This window comes from Rattus norvegicus, chromosome 1 (genome assembly GCF_036323735.1).
Source record: "Rattus norvegicus strain BN/NHsdMcwi chromosome 1, GRCr8, whole genome shotgun sequence".
Lineage (NCBI taxonomy): Eukaryota > Metazoa > Chordata > Mammalia > Rodentia > Muridae > Rattus > Rattus norvegicus.
In genome coordinates this window covers 96395794-96412032 of record NC_086019.1, presented here as the reverse complement: position 1 = coordinate 96412032, position 16239 = coordinate 96395794, and the positions used below count along the sequence as shown (strand labels likewise).

At 56.2% G+C, this 16239-nt stretch overlaps 1 protein-coding gene across 9 annotated transcripts; it reads left to right on the top strand.

Moving 5' to 3' along the window:
- The first annotated feature begins 530 nt into the window (after positions 1-530).
- Kctd15 (potassium channel tetramerization domain containing 15) lies at positions 531-16239 on the top strand. Of its 9 annotated transcripts, none has more exons than XM_063270937.1 (7): positions 531-596; positions 3078-3176; positions 4954-5046; positions 5662-5837; positions 10499-10643; positions 13177-13482; positions 14803-16234. In XM_063270937.1, the coding sequence occupies exons 3-7, from the start codon at positions 4981-4983 to the stop codon at positions 14959-14961; spliced, it is 852 nt and encodes a 283-aa protein (XP_063127007.1). In that variant the 5' UTR covers positions 531-596; positions 3078-3176; positions 4954-4980; the 3' UTR covers positions 14962-16234. The 9 variants fall into 9 exon arrangements, with proteins under 9 accessions (XP_063127007.1, XP_063127014.1, XP_063127013.1 ...); XM_063270942.1 differs by lacking the exon at positions 531-596 and adding an exon at positions 1346-1509 and having other exon boundaries at positions 3081-3176; XM_063270932.1 differs by lacking the exon at positions 531-596 and adding an exon at positions 1346-1509.

Genomic DNA, 16239 nt, shown 5'->3' with positions numbered 1-16239 from the left:
TAGAGGGCGCCCAGGCCCGACCGAGTCAGTGAAGGGGGCCGCGCCGCCGCTCCCGGCCGGAGCGCACCCGCCTTCCTAGCCGAAAGCCTGGCTTTGGCCCCGGCGTCCCGGGAACCAGGCGGGGGCGCAGTCTGGGCAAAGCGCACCGGCCGCGATCCGTTTCCTAGGAGCCGGGAAATGGTCGAGGAGGAGGGACGGGCGGGGCGCAGGGAAGGAGAAGGAAGGAGCAGAGGGGGAGCAGCTAGGGGCATTCTGGGCGCAGGCCTCCGCGCCGCAGGGACCTTTGGCCGCCGCCGTCTCCATCGCGCGGTACTCGTCCAGGAAATGGCGCGAGTGGCCGCGGGCGACCGGCCGGGTGCCCCGCGCTCCCCTCCCCCGCGGTGGCCACCGCGTGTCCGCAGACGTCACGGCCGGCGCTGCTCCCCGGGAGAGGGGCAGCCGGGGCCGAGACCCGGGGAGAGAGGGAGGGAGAGAGGGAGGTAAGCCGCCTGGCAGCCCAGTTTCTCTCCCCTCCCCACACCAAGTCCCGCCCTCAGCCCCGGGGCGCCGCGGCGGCGGCTGCTTCTCTCCTCTTTGTAACCGAGGAGTCGAGAAATGTGAGAAACGTGCCCTGTGTTACTTATTTGGGAGTCGAAAATTTATGCCCAGCTGAAAGCGCCCGGGGAAATATTACATCAGATGAAATGACAATGATTAAAATCAGCCTCTCCCCCCGCCCCCTCCCCGAGCCCGGAGGAGGCCCGGGCGCCGCGTGGCCGGACGGCGGGGGGCTGGGGCGCAGAGGGCGCGGGGCTTGGGCGCAGCGCTCCCGGAAGGGTCCTGGTCGAGGCCCCTGGCACCCAGGCACGGGGCTCCGGGACCCACGGGTGGGGATCGCGAGGTGGGAAGGAAGTGGTGGCGGTGGGGAACGGTACATTTTTTGTCGCGGAGCGCGGCAGGCGCGGGCGCGCGGAGCTAATTGCGACTCTAATCCTCTGCCCCGAGGCGCAGCCGAGCCCCGAGCCAGGAGTCGCCTGCGCGCGCCCGCTCGCGCTCGCCGCGCCGGGGTAATTTGGAACCGGATCGCTGCCCTTTGCAATCCAGGCTGGGCCGCGGCGAGGCGCACAGGCTACCGGCTGATTTTGGGGGGCTGTTTTTCCCCCTCCAGCCATCGGGGGAGGCCGCTGGAGAGAGAGGGAGGAGAAGAGGTGGGAGCGGCGGGAGGGCAGCCGGAGAGCGGCGCGAAGAGGAGGCGGCGGCGGCCGCGGCGAGGAGGGAGGAGGCGAGGGGAGGGCGGGGAGGGGAGGCCCCGGCGCGGCGCGCCGCGAGGGGCCGCGCGGAGCGGGGGCCGGGGCGGGAGGGGTGGGTGGGGGGAGGGTTGGGGGCGAGAGAGAAAGTAACTCCAGGACGAGACCGGAGCGACCCGCGCGCATCGAGCACTAGGCGACGGGGCTGCGCCGGGCGCCCGACACCGGCGGCTGCGGGGGGCGGGGGCTGCGCCGGTGCCCGATCCACCGCTCCGGCTCCGAGGTAAGCCCAGCACGGCGGCCACCGCTCAGTGCCGCACACCCCTGGTTCCCAAAGTGGCTGCAATGCCGAGAAAGTCACTCGGCCCCGGGCCGGGACCTAGGCTGGGGGTGGGGGGGACGGGCTGCTTTGTCCCTCTGCTGAGCGCAGGGGCTGGCGGCGTGGGGGCGCCCAGCACAAAGGCCTGGCGCGCACGGGGCGGGGGGTGCCCACGTGGGCTGGTCCTAGCCGCGGGTGGACCCTCCCCACTCAGCCGGGCTCCGATCATCCTGCCGCGCGGTATATGCGTCCAGGTCCTCCGCACTCTGGTTCCAGTATGGGCTCGAGTGCCCTGCAGAGCTGGTGACTTTCCTGAGTCTGAAACCGGCTCCATGTAGCTGGAATTTTGGGGCTCACAGGACCGGGTTGGCGCCCAAATTATAGAAAAGGAAAAAGTCTCTAACGGGACAGATGTGCGTTTTCTGACGCCCACCCTTTGAGTCTCATGCCAGACGCACTGGTAGTGGTTCCAAGCTCAGGAAGGATGTGGGGCGGGGGAACGCGCCGCCCCAAGACCGGACCTCGGTCTCTAGATCTCCGCTGCCCACACGCACCCCCTGACCTGGATGCGAACACCCTCATTCTTCCACTCCCGCGCCTCTGTAGCACCTCTTATACCCTCCCTTGGGAAGCCCCCGACAGTAGAAAGATAAACCTTCAAGTTTTCACTCTGCGTCTCAAATGTGCATGAAGGAATTTAACTGCGCGAGTGAATAACAGCATTAGTTTCAATTAATTTTTTTTAAATCCCGGCAACAATAAACTTTGAGAACAAAAGCGCTTTTACGTCCTTAATTAGGCGAGCTTCCCATCTGTGGTCTTGAAGTGTCTGCCTCTTGATTTAACTTTGTCTCCGCCCCCCACCGCACTCCCACCCCTTCTTTGCTGGGCCCTTCGGGTGCCTTGGCCACCCCGCCCGCGGGGCCGGAGGTTCGGCCCAGCCGATCCTGTAGCCCCGAAGTTCACAACAGCCGGCTGGCTTTGCGACCGGGCTGGCGCGCACCAGGTGGCCCGCCGCGTCCCTCCCGTTCCACCCCTGGACAGTCCTGCAGGCCCCTGGCATTGCCGCCTCGGGCAAGCGCCCAGGGCGTAGAGCTGAAGGGAACTGGAGAGGCGCCTTCTGTTTACCTTTTATGGTTAAAATAACAGCTTAGCAAAAGAAGCGACTTCACGAAGAAGCGATTTAGTGAAATCGTCTCAAGCTGCCGCAGCTCAGCCAGTTTAATCACCCCCAGAGAGCTGAACAACTGCGAGCACAATGGGACACAAAATCATTTTGTGTGTAAATGAGCGTGGCATTCTGCTCACTTCCCTCTGTTCGGGCGGGCGGGGCTCGGCTGCGGGTGGGCGCGGGACCCGGGTCTCCCACCACAGCTTGGAGAAGCGGGTCAATGCTGGGCCAGTTTACAAACCCGCCGAGGTATCTGCAACAGGCTGCTTGGCCAAACCTCAGCCGCGCCTGGGTCCTGGTGTCTGGTGCAGTGAACTCGTGTGTCTCTTATCAAGTGCACTTTCTATGTTTGTGATCTCAGCAGTGTTCTGGGAAGAAGGGTCGTGGTCCACCACAGATGCGTTTGTCAGAGGGAGCAGTGGAGATTCGGGTCAAGGCTTAAGGCCTGGGGCTTCCAATGGTGAGTCTTGGGTTTGCGCTGTGAGAAACAGGCTGGGGCTGCTTGGGCGATGGGTGCTTGGTGCTACTTGTCACTTCTCAGTTGGGTCCTGGTAGTGAGGATATGTGGTGCTTTGGTAGCATTTGGGTGAGAATTCTCCCATCTCTGTTGACCTTCAGTGGGTGTTCCTCTACGACACCGTCTCTCCTCCATCTCCTACCAGGGCTGGATGACCCATCCCTTGGGTCTGCTTTGGTTTTCCAAAATCTTCCTTGAGATAAATGGCCTTGTTAATGTCCAAAACAGGGGACTGGACCCAACTCCTCCATGAGGCTAAAACACTCTCCCTCACCCCCAAACAGTTTCAGACCAAAGAACTTCCCAGGGCAGTGGGGATGTCAAACAAATCATGGGAGGGGAGGCACTTTCCTGACATTTAGTGGTTCCAGTCTGTGCACCTCAGACCATGTTTTATACTGGGATACTGAACGTTAAGACATAGATCTAGAAGTTTAACAGGAAAAAGCATCATGTGGGTACCCAGGGTACCATGTAGTTGACCCATATGGGTTAAACCTGTATCAGAGAAGTCCAGGGTGTGTGTGTGTGTGTGTGTGTGTGTGTGTGTGTGTGTTCTATTTCCCTTTGAGACAGCCCCGAGCCAGTCGAGGGGGTGCTAGAAACCTGTCCTTCTCCACCCCTCCTTCATGGGCCCCCTGAAAAGCCCCCAGGGTAGCTTCTGAGGACTGAGGCACAATTTTATTTCAGGTGTCTGAGGCACATAGGAAAGTCCCAAGTAGCTCTGGGGAGGAGGGGAGAAAGCCCATTTGCTGATTGCTGTCTGGCCAGCTCTCAGTGCCCCAAGGGCCTGTGATCCTGAGGGAGTCTGGAATACATTAGGCCCAGGCAGCACCATTCTGGGGGTCTATTGGAGAAGCAGGCAAACAAAGGCAGGTCCTGTCTGCTGTGGGAACTCTAGGTGACTGGTGGCTTCCCAGTGATGCTTCTGGCTTCTGTGGAAAGAGGTGTCCTATACCAACTGTCTTCCCTGGGTGGTGAGAGATCCTAGGCTGCCCAACCAACTGAGGGGATTGGCACCCCCCCCCCCCAGGTTCTCTCCACTGATGCAAGAGGAGACACGCTTGGTAACACGGCTCTAACTCAAAATACCAAAGAAATCTGATTTGTTCTGAAACATGGAAGGGCAGTAATGGCGAGCATATGTTTTAGGCTGTCATTAGCCAAATTAGCAGACATGGAACTGCCTAGAAAACGTGTGTGTGTGTTGTGTGTGTGTGTGTGTGTGTGAGAGAGAGAGAGAGAGAGAGAGAGAGAGAGAGAGAGAGAGATATGCTATGGCCTAGAAGTCTGCTTTGGGGTGTGTGTGTGTGTGTGAGAGAGAGAGAGAGAGAGAGAGAGAGAGATATGAGAGAGAGAGAGAGAGAGAGAGAGAGAGAGAGAGATATGCTATGGCCTAGAAGTCTGCTTTGGGGTGTGTGTGTGTGTGTGTGTGTGTGTGAGAGAGAGAGAGAGAGAGAGAGAGAGAGAGAGAGAGAGAGAGAGATGCTATGGCCTAGAAGTCTGCTTTGGGGTGTGTGTGTGTGTGTGTGTGTGTGTCACACACACACACACACACACACACACATACACACACACTATGCTGTGGCCTGGAGGTCTGCTTTGGAGTGTGTAGGGTTGGTGGGATCTGGGAAGGCTGCCTGGTATACATGAGGCCCCAGACAGCGTCTGTGTAAAAATCATTGGTGGAGCCTGAGAAATAAGTTGCTGCTTCCCACAGATACTCTGGGCAGGGATGGAAGCCTAAATGCCTCACCGCAAGGAGCGGCCGAGCGGGTCCTCGCTTAACGCACACGGCAGCAGCGGCACCGCGGTGAGCTTTGCCTGGTGGGCTGGGTTGGCCCCTCAGCCCCTTTTGCTCTTTTCTAGGGTACCTGCACACTAGCTGCAGGTCTTCCACGCAAGAGATGGGTATTGACTGGCTGTACGATTATGTATTTTTTTTTGAAACGAAAATGCTCTTAATTTGATGTGAAATTTACTACATGTATAAAGCTCAACGCCTTAGGTGCCGAGGAAGTCACTAATTTAGAGGTGTCTCGTTACTGAGACAAACTTGCAAAAAACCCCTGAATCCCAATTCACAAATTGGTGATTCGTTTGTCAGGGGATATTTCACATCTGACACACAAGCCTGCGACCTTTAATTAGAATTTTGCAGTTTGTTTTATGCCCCTGGAGGCTGACACCTTGGAAAAAAAAATTTTTTTTCTTGATTTCTTATTGCTAATAAGCACCCTCCTCCCATCCCCCACCCCCAGCACTTTGAAGAAAATGATGCAAACACACTTAATTACAGCGGTGGCCATAATTTGTCAGCCGAATATGTGATCAGGCACCAGAAGAAGTGATCTGATTAAATATTTGATCACATTCGAAATAAAGGCCGCTTAGGAAGCCTTGTTTCTCTATGTGTTTCCGTCTCCAGGAGGGAGGAAATATGTCCCGGCTGTCACTCACCCGGTCGCCTGTGTCTCCCCTGGCTGCCCAGGGGATCCCACTGCCAGCTCAGCTCACCAAAGCCAACGCACCTGTGCACATCGACGTGGGAGGTCACATGTATACCAGCAGCCTGGCCACACTCACCAAGTACCCTGACTCCAGGTAAGATCTCTGCCCCTAGTGTGGGGCGTTCTGTGTAAAGCCCGGTCGACCGTAGGATGCCATTAGGGTATGGTACCAAGGCCTGTCATTCCCCGATACTCTTGACTGTTTGGGTGACTGCTTGCTTGTTGACGGGCACTTCTGATAGTGGCTTTTGACCCTGCACTGATAGCTACCCTTTGTGGCATAACATGGAGTTCCTGACCTTCATGGCGGATCCAGTCTCACATGAGCCTGGCTGGCAGCTGGCTGGGGAAATCTTCACAGAGTGACACCCAGGAGTCAGGTGCGGGTGGACACGGTCAATCCAATTTCCTGTCCTTACCCTTGGGGAAAGGCATGCAGTGCCAGCCGAAGTTGTACCCTCCTTTGTTGGGGGGTGGGGAGGGTAGGGTGATGGCAGCATTTGATCCTAAGTGCTGGGAGCAAGCTTTCTTTTGGAGCTGGAGGACGGTGTGGTGATGAGTTAGCAATTGCAGGATAGTCAGGGATGTTTGCGACAATGACTGAGCATGAGTTCTACACCCTGTAATGTTCACAAAACTATCTGCGGCTGGGACCCTGACAGGACTTACAGGCTCTTCCCAGGAAGGACCCTTAGCGACATGGTGCTGGGTACCACCAGCTCGATGACTCTTACTTCTCATGGATTTACTTCCCAAGGACACACCTTGGCACGGCAGCCGGCGGCCAGATTCTTGGGGGTGGGCTGCGTCTCTGTGAGCCTCTCCTACAGGTGACACCGCACTGCAGCTTGCTGGGCCCATGCTGCTTGCTCCTGGCATGGTGCAGCAACAAGCAGCAGTGACCAGCGGGAGGGCAGGCCTGTTAGGCATCACCTCTCTTTTATACATTTAAAATAAGAAGAGGAATTAATTAATCCCCTAGATACTGAGGGCTCATCACCAGGATGAATGTTCAGCCAGGGTAGATTTGGAGCCTAGAGGATCGCTGTGCAGAGATGTCCGGGCACAGCCTTCGTCGGTACAGGAGTGCCCCTGGAGAAGGGAACAGGGGGAGGAGATTTTGTGTCTGGTCCAGATAGTGGCAGCCCAGAGACTAGGCGCAGGGGTCCTTGTGAACTCGGAGCTTTGGTGGGGCAGGAGCCAGAAGGCCATACGATGCATTGGCCACGTGCTCGCTTGCAGAGCCCCTGTCTAGGCTGCGAGATGGATTCCGTTCATTTAATTTCAGTTTTGCCTTCTGCGGCGTCCCTGAGTTGTGAGAGATAGATCATCCCTTAATCGGCTGACGATGTTTGTGAGTGAAATTCCTTAAAAAAAGTCTCTGCCCACAACCTTCTTGGAAGAGTGTTTTCTGAGATCTGACATTTGCCCTCCTGCAGCAATCACAACCCGGACCTACCTGACGGGCAGGGAGGGGCTCCCTTCCCGTGTTTCTCTCTAATGGCTTCTGGGGACTGAGGAGCATTTATTTGCCCCTCCCTGTTCCACAGTGTAGTTTGTCCTTGCTTACCAGCTTGCTGTACAGTGGGCCATCACCTTCCTCTGGGGAGCTGAAGGCTTGGCCCCGTGATGTGGCACGTGGGACCCTCAACGGGCCAGGTGTACCCAGAGTGGGCAGTGGTCTGTGGACTTTACCAGAGCCAGATTCAGGGTGACTCTGTTCTGCCTGACTCAGCAGAGCTGTTCACTAGGCCTGAAGCTGAGGCCCAGAGCAAGGGCTAGGGCGGCCTGTGAGCCAGCAAAGACAAGGATTCATTGGGGAGTCACACAGCCGCTGTAGAAGTGCCACTTACCGCCCCCCCCCTCATGTTTTTGAAATGAATTATTGCAATTCTGCAAAAGCTGTATCCCTGGCTAGGCAGGCAGAGACATAAGAGTCCCCAATGAAGACAGCTCTAGATGCCAACACCGTTCCGTTTCCAAACGCCGTTGGGAAGCCCTGCAAGACCCAAGGGTCTCCAAGCTCACATCCTTACATCCCGATCTCCAACTCTTGGCTGATCGAGGTGGCCTAGACACAGTGGGCCTGGTGCTAAGTGTCTCCTCTGACTCACCCTGAGGTTGAGAGCAGACTCTTGGTTGAGCTCTCCCTGTCACTCTTCACTGGGTGCCCCGGAACTAATAGAACTGAGCACCAAACCATTCAGGAAGTCAGTCGGTGCTTTAAAGGGAGGCATACGATGGCACCCTTTATATGTCAGGGATAGTGGTCGGATGGCGCAGTATGCAGGTCCCAGCCACCAAAGCGAATTCCCTAGTTTATTCCACAGAGGACCTCCAAAGTCATATCCCATGTGCTCCCCGAGTGTTCCCCGAGAGGGCTGGCCTAGAGGCGGTTCCCGCCGAGGCGTAGGAAGCCACCAAGAGAAGTGAGGAGGCCACATAGGAACTTACTCACAAGACCCTGTGAGATGCTAAGGGCTTCCTCATGGTGACTGTCCAAAGTACTCCTTCAGCCTGGCCCTCTGTAAGACTTGGTTGCTGGGACCACCACAGGCCTCTGTCCTAAGGGGAGGCGCCGTTGGTCCCATAACAGATACCATACCATGGAAGGATCTAGAACTTGCTCACCTCCGCTCAGTAGACAGTCTAGAACCCAGCCAGCCTTGGACTGCTGGTAGACCGGGAATCCTCTAGACCTACAGGACGCTCTGGAAACTCAGCCAACTCCGACGTCAGAGCAGTCTGGAACCCAGCCAGACCCAGCATTTTGCTTGCTACACAGAACAGAGCGTTGGAGCTCAGCGGGGGAAGGATGTGGAGAGAGTTCCCAGGAAGGCTGAGGTGTTGAATTTGCTGACTCACCTTTGCACGAGGCTCTGACCTCTTTCTTGCTAGAGCCTGGTGTGGACCCTCAGCTCTATCTGCCCTGGCATTGATCTCCTGGCTGAGTCAGACCTGTGTCTAGGGATTCTGGGTGCCTCCCCCCCGACACACACCCCTCCATGGCTAACAAGTTTTCCTGGGCCAGGACTCAAATGAGCTATGGAACTCAAGGGTTTTCAGCAGGGATAGAATCACCAGGCAGTGGGACCCTGAGTTCTCATTGACCGACTGGTCAGGATGGCCTGCATGCAGGAGGAGAGTGTCACATACCCCACCCAGAGAGAAAGAGACAGACACACAGACACACACAGAGGGGTGCAGCACCAGTGGCCTGATGTGGAGGGACCCTTAGATCCGCCCTTCCCTTATATCCTGGGTATAACACTGTCGCCAGCAGCCTCCGGAGCCCCGGGGAGTTACATTTGTCAGTTGTACCTCTGGTTCTTCAGGCTCAGGCCTCCACACCCCTAACCACAGGCTCTGACCTGCTCACTCCTGTCCGCCAGGCAGCCTTACCGTTTATACTGCCCCCCTGGGACAGGCTGGGCCGTGTCCCCAGGACGAGAGCAACCAATGACAGGGCCTTGAGAACGTGGGATGGTATAGATTGGGAATACCTGAGAAGGGTAATCGGGGGCTCCGAACCCCTCAGCTCCTGGCAACTGTCATGCTCTGGGTATGCATGGCTGTGACTGGGAGTGGCCGACCTGGACTAAGCAGGGAGTGGGTGGCTGTAGGAATGGGGACAGGGAGAGGGTTCTTGGAAGGGGGACAGGGTAGTTGGTACAGGTCCCACTTATCCCCTAATTACCCCGGTTCTCCAAGGCTTTCTTAGAAACAGTTCTCCCAGGCTCGAGGTCAGCTAGCCGTTGAAGGACAAGCGCCCACCTCCCTCTGCTCCCAAGCCAGGCTCCGAGCTGCTTCCAGCCCCATTTAGGGGCTCCTGACCATGCAGATTAGCCTGAGATTGCTTAGGTCGAACACCACTTAGCAAAAACAAATGCTGCCACTTAGGGAGGCACTAGCCCAGGCTGTAAGGCCAGCTTCTTCCTCTGTGGCACGGAGAGGGGGAGGCATCAGGGACTCCCCTAAGGCCTTCCCACAGGCCTTGTGTCGTCTTGTAGCACTGTGTCTCTAAGTAATTGTGTTCCTTCCCACGGCCAGCCTCCATGAGCTGTAGACCACCTGATCACGGGCTCTGGGGTCGGTGTGTCAGCTGTAGTCCACATGCAAATACACACTCCCTCTTGTCTGTCCCTTCCCCGTGGGCCCTTAAGTGAACAGCTATGGGGGCACTTAAGACACCTCATGTCTCCGAGTCGCCGTGTTAGCTGGCGGGCATCACTGCCTGGGTCTGCCTGAGACTGTGGCTGAATGTGCTCTGTGGGTTGATGTGGCTTGGGTGAGAAGGTGTGTGTCCCCGGGGACTTGGTGGGATGGCATCGTTTTAGTGTGTGGCTAGGGGCTGGAGTGCTGGGTGGTCGACACACGTTTGTTGGGTATGGGTGTGTGTGTGTTCAGCTCGGAGCAGCTGGTTTATGTGGCTGTCTGTCTGTCTCGTCATGGTTTTCCAGGCCCGTGGTAGGTGTCAGTGGGCCATCGGACATAGCTGGATATGTCCCTTAGCTAGCTGCGGCTTGTGAACACGGCTGGAGTGTATGGCACGAGGGCCCTGGTGTCCTGTGTGTGGAGATGACCTGTCTGCTGTACGTGTGTGTGCTGACAACTGTCAGTCAGGCTTGGCAAGGTCTCTAAGTTACCCACTGGCGGCCTCCTGTCCCTCCAACTGAGTGACCCTAAGGAGTGGGGGCAGGGCAGGTAAACTCAGCCCCACCCTGCCCATATCCGAATCTTGCCTCTCTCTCCCAGAATAAGCCGTCTCTTCAACGGCACGGAGCCCATTGTCCTAGACAGTCTCAAGCAACATTATTTCATCGACCGGGATGGGGAGATTTTCCGCTACATCCTGAGTTTCCTGCGGACGTCCAAACTGCTGCTTCCAGATGACTTCAAGGTAAGTCCGCAACCGGCTGGCGGCACCCCCTGCGCCGTCTGTGTCGTGGCATTTACACGGGGGACGCTGTGACTTAATAAATGGACCCGCGGTTGTCATGGCAACCGCAAAAAAAGTTAACCGATGAAGCCGAGGGCTAAATCAGTTTTTCTAAACTCGTTTTGCTTTCTCACATCTTCAGCGTATTTATCAGGATGTAACAACAATTAAGCTTTGGTACTTTACCCCAGGTTGATGTTCATTGTGCTCCAGGACTGCTGTGTGCTGGAGTAGAGTCGTTAGAGGCCCGAGTGTCTGTTCCTTTTGGCAATCTGCAGCAGGGGCGTGGGTGGGGGGAACCCTGAGAGCCCAGGTGGCCACCCTTTAAACAAACATTACTCCCAGGACTCAGGGCGCGCTCATCAGTGGCTCCCTGTGGTCCTGCCTTGGTGTTGAGTCCCCCCCCCCCCCCCCCCGAAATCCTAGGACTCAAACTCAGTCCTGGCTCTTGCTGGCAAATGTCTGTCTGTCTTTGTGCTCCCTGGCTTTGAGGCTTCCTGCAGCGAACACTGCACCAGCAACCCTGGGGCCTTTTTTCATCCAGCCTAGTTGCTAAATGGCAACAAGTGAGTTGGGTCTGAAAATAGACCTACGCAGGAGGAAGCCATAGGCTTTGCCCCTTCCAGTCGAGAAAATAGAGGTTGAGTCTGGATTGCATGGGGCCAGTACTTCAGAAATAGCGTGTGCACCTGCTGTGGTGGATCATACCTTTATCCCAGGCCTTCCAAGATTGAGGCAGGGGGATTGCTGAATGCTGTAGGCTAGCCTGGCCTACAGAGTAAGACACTACTCTCTCCCAAAAAAGGGGATTGAGGGGCATCGGCAAGTATAATGGCACATGCCTTCAATCCACCACAGGAGGTAAAGCCTGGCTGGGTCTTCGTGAGTTGGAAGCCAGCCGGGTCTATATCTGGTGTTCTTGGCCAGGCAGAACTGCACAGGGAAGACCAGGTCTCAAAACAAAGAAACAAAAACAAACTACTAGTCAAATGATGGGGAAACCTGGCCTGGGTTTGAAAGAAACAGTGTTGCTCTAGGGGCTGGAGGAAGAATGGTGTGGACTCCCCTGAGGACCCTCTTGAGGGTCTGGGATGGTACTGGAGAGGAGGAGGTCTGGAGCCTGGGGCTTTGTGGACCCAGGGTGGGGTGGGGTGGGGTGGGGTGGGGGGAGGGGAGTGGTAGGGGAAGGTTGCTGTGATACCTGGATCTCGGTGGGTGGTTCAGCATTTGGCACTGCTGAGAGCAGGGAAAGAAAGATCAGGTTTGCAAACTGGATCATGCTGGCTCTTGTGTGAGAGAAGCAGGGAACAGGGGCGGGGACAGGTGGCTGGATTACATATGTCAGCTGTGTTTCTGGTTTGCTGGGGGCAAGGCAGAGATGAACGTGTAGGAAGGGGGCACAAAGGCTGTGAGTGGATTATCAGGCCAGGAGGGCGTGCCCAGTTCATAGCTTGAGCTCTAAATCAGCTAGGTAAAAGTCTAGGCATGGAACATTCCAGGCTATGGGGAAAGATTGGGTGTAAAGATGTCACATAAAACTCTGGGAGCTGGTGAGAGCCGGGAGAGCAGAGACCTGGGACGGAACCCAAGGTCTTTATGGAAAACAGGCAAGAGTCACAGCTCATGGGGGGTGGGGGGGGCTGGATGATGGGTTAGCATCCTGGGCCTTGGGAGCCAACAAACAGAAGCACTTTGGGATTTCAGGGTGAGCACTTTGGGATTTCAGGGTGAGCTGTGCTTTGAGAGTTGGTCTTCCTTGCTTTTCCTTGGGGACCCTCAGAGTCACTACCTGTGTATGCACTAAGCCTGCCCCATGAGTCATGGGCACAGGCTACTTAAAACTAGTACTGGCATTGGTGGGCACAGGGCTAGTGTCAGGGGCTGAGTGACGGTTGCTGTGAGTGGGCTGCTTGGTGAGGAGTAAGCTTTGCCTTTAGTCCCGGGGACCTCGTTGTATTCTCTTCCTGCTTAGGCAGGGACAGGAACTTGGCAGATCTGGTTTTAATCCTCACAGTGCTTCCCAGGGACCGGTGTTCGTATTCATCACAAAGAGGGGGAAACTGGCCCAGGGCAGGCTTTTTCTTCCTTTTTCGTTTTTTTTTTTTATCAGAGACAGGGTTTCTCTGTGTAGCCCTGGCTATCCTGGAACTCACTCCGTAGGCCAGGCTAGCCTCGAACTCAAAGATCTGCCTGCTCTGCCTCCCAGGTGCTGGGACTAAAGGCGTGTGCCACCGTGCCCAGCGGCCTCCATCTCTTTCTGTGCCACTTCTGTTTGCCATCCAATGGAAGATCCAGGAAGAGAGTCTCAACAGATGCGCCCCAGCTTTCTCTTTATGTTCAGTGGGGGACAGTCATTTGTTCATCTCCACGGTGGACACACCCACCCATGCATTGCTGTGATGACTATGTAGAGGGAAGGGGCCCCACTGGGGATGGGATGAGCCACCAAGATGAACCGCTGCCTGCTTCCCTGACGCTCTGTGTCTGTCAACAGGACTTCAACCTACTGTATGAGGAAGCGAGGTACTACCAGCTGCAGCCCATGGTGCGTGAGCTGGAGCGCTGGCAGCAAGAGCAAGAACAGCGACGTCGTAGCCGGGCCTGTGACTGCCTGGTGGTGCGGGTCACCCCTGACCTGGGCGAACGGATCGCACTCAGTGGAGAGAAGGCCCTCATTGAGGAGGTCTTCCCGGAGACCGGAGATGTCATGTGCAACTCTGTCAACGCCGGCTGGAACCAGGACCCCACGCACGTCATCCGTTTCCCTCTCAACGGCTACTGTCGACTCAACTCGGTGCAGGTGAGGGCTGTGGGCTGCCACCCCAGGGGTCCCAGAATGCAGAGAGAGAGAGAGAGAGAGAGAGAGAGAGAGAGAGAGAGAGAGAGTGTGAGTCAGTCAGTCCCAGTATGGAATGGACAAAACCCATACAGAAAAGGCAACAATGTGTCAATGCATAATTTATGCCTTGCTCATAATTAAATGATGGTGCCTGGGGGATGGACTTAAAAAAATTGATCAGTACTTTTCTTTTTCCCCTAAAAGGATGTTCTATAAAAAAAAAAAATGGCCCAGAGTATTTTCAACCGAACATGCTTCATTTAGCATGCAGAGGCTGACTTTGGATTCAAATTAAACCCAGGCACCAGGAAAGGTGGGGAGCCTTCCTAGGAGGCTGGCCCTGGAGCCACTTGACAGGCTATGGCTGCCCAGAGCTCTTCTTTCTGAGACCTATGTATCTTCCTGGGTCTTATGTGTAACCCAGGCCAGTGCAAATTTGAGCTTCTCCTGCCTCAGCTTCCCAAGTCCTGGGATTATAGGTGGCACCCCCACACCCTGCTGATCAGAGTATCTCTGAGCTGGCCTTACTGGGAGGGTGAGAGTAAGAACTTGGAAATCAAAATGATGTAATAATCCCTGGTTTTTGAAAGCTTTTTCCTGACTCAGAGGCACTTAGATTTCAGGGTTAGGACAGAAAAGACCCTTTAGGGAAAGCCCCGCTTCCTGAAGGCTATGGGTAAGAGTTTATTAGTTACAAGACAGGATATAAGACCAGCCCCCCACCTTCCCAGAGACATAAATTCAGGAGGCCATGTCGGCCCACAGAGACACAGACTCTGAGAGGGCTCCCCCTCTTTCCCACCACCTAAAAGTCCTTTGAGCTGATGAGCCCTCGGGCCTCAAACCATCTGGGACTCAGATCCAGGAAGCAGGTGGCTGCCCTGAGGCTAGGGGGCAGGGGCTTACCATTATTGGAGCAGGAGTTGGAGGGGGGCGGGTGCCTGGGGCCAAGTGTGTGTGAAGATGGGGTGGGACACACCTTAGATAACCGAGAAGGGACCCCCAAAGCTCCTTTTCCTTCCATAGTTCTCTGCTGTGCACCCCTGAGGGTTGTGGGGAGAACCCTGGATGGAATTGCAGAGCCCCATGCTGGGTGGCTAAGTTGAGGGGCCCCTGGGCCTGACTGTGCCTATCCCTCCTCCGGTACGATCCAGCTGGTGGTACAGCTAGGACCTTTGTCAGTCCCAGGACGCTGTCATTGGGACTCATCAAAAGGTAGCTTGCTTGGTCTGGCACACTCTGGCGGCTGGGCACTGCTGACCTCTTACTCTACTCCTGCAGGTCTTGGAAAGGCTGTTTCAGAGAGGGTTCAGCGTGGCCGCCTCCTGTGGGGGTGGTGTGGACTCTTCCCAGTTCAGCGAGTACGTACTTTGCCGGGAAGAGCGGCGACCGCAGCCCACCCCAACTGCTGTCCGGATAAAGCAGGAGCCCCTGGACTAGGCAGGCGCTGCCTCGGTGCCCACCTAAGACCCCTCGGTCCTGGGGCAACCCCAAGGACATGGAAATAGTGCTGAGGAGCCCTGCCTGTTTGCGCTGCACAGTAGGCCCAAGACTGAGGGCGGGAACGGAGGGTCTGAGCTCACCCCCGGGAATGCCAGGTGCGGAGGTAACCGGTCGAGGCGTGCCGGAGGCATGCCCACGGAAGGACTGTTAATGTGACCGGGAGATGCCGCGGCTGCTGCAACGGTGCCGCCAGCTTCCCAGCCCTCCCACTCCTCAGCATCCTCTGGTACAGCATCCTCTGCTGGCCCAGTCACTCCAGAGCAGCTGTTTATCCTCCACACTTGGCAGACATATTTTTCTACAGTATTTAAAACAGGACTAACTGTCACTGCACAGGTCGGCAAGGCTAACGAGGACCATTGCTGCTTTTACCTGGTGCTCAGTTCTCAGTCCAACTGTTCAGCAAGCAAAGGATGGGATGCCGGCATTCGGGCCCAGGTGCCTGCTGGGGCTGTGGGGACAGATGTGGGGTGGCGGTGCTACAGGAGGTGGAACAGGGTCCTGGAGGGGCAGGGCAGCCGGGAAGAGGGCAATGGGGGGTGGGGGCTGTGTGACTCTGTGACTTTTATCTGAGACACTCTGCTGCCACCTGTGTCCCAGAATGCGCTTGGTGCACACCTGACCTGCTAACGCCCAGGGGCTTCCAATCCCAACTGACTGTGCTCACATCTGGGTTCTTGGAGAAGTCTCCACCCACCCAGTCAGCATGGGAATCACAGCTTATCTCAGGAATGGGTCTTTCTACCAAGGGTCCCATCTGTCAGCATCACTCTCTGGGTCCCCAGCTCAGGGAACCACCCTCCACCCTAGCTCCAGTTTTCCCATTCATATGCACATCAAGTGTTAATTAAATGTCCTAAAACTAGCCTGTCTGTAAGGCCCAGACCCAGACTTACCTAGTGCTCTTAACCCCAGATTTCCAACAAGGACTGGTCCTGAGAGGTCCTCACAGATCTGCCCTCTCCCAGAGGACAGGCCCAAAAGATGGATACCCTGGCCTTGTCACATCTCCCCTAGCTCCTCCCAAGTGGAGGAACCGCAGAGAACTGACAGATGGGGTGCCCTGGCCGGCACCCCCTTGTGTACAGCGCCTGTAGAACTTGTATATGACTCCTTTAATATTGTAAAGACGCTGATGTACAATTGTTCCGTGTTTGTGTGAACACACCGCGTTCCCGGTTCATGCCATAAAGGACGCTATAAAGCAAAAGACTG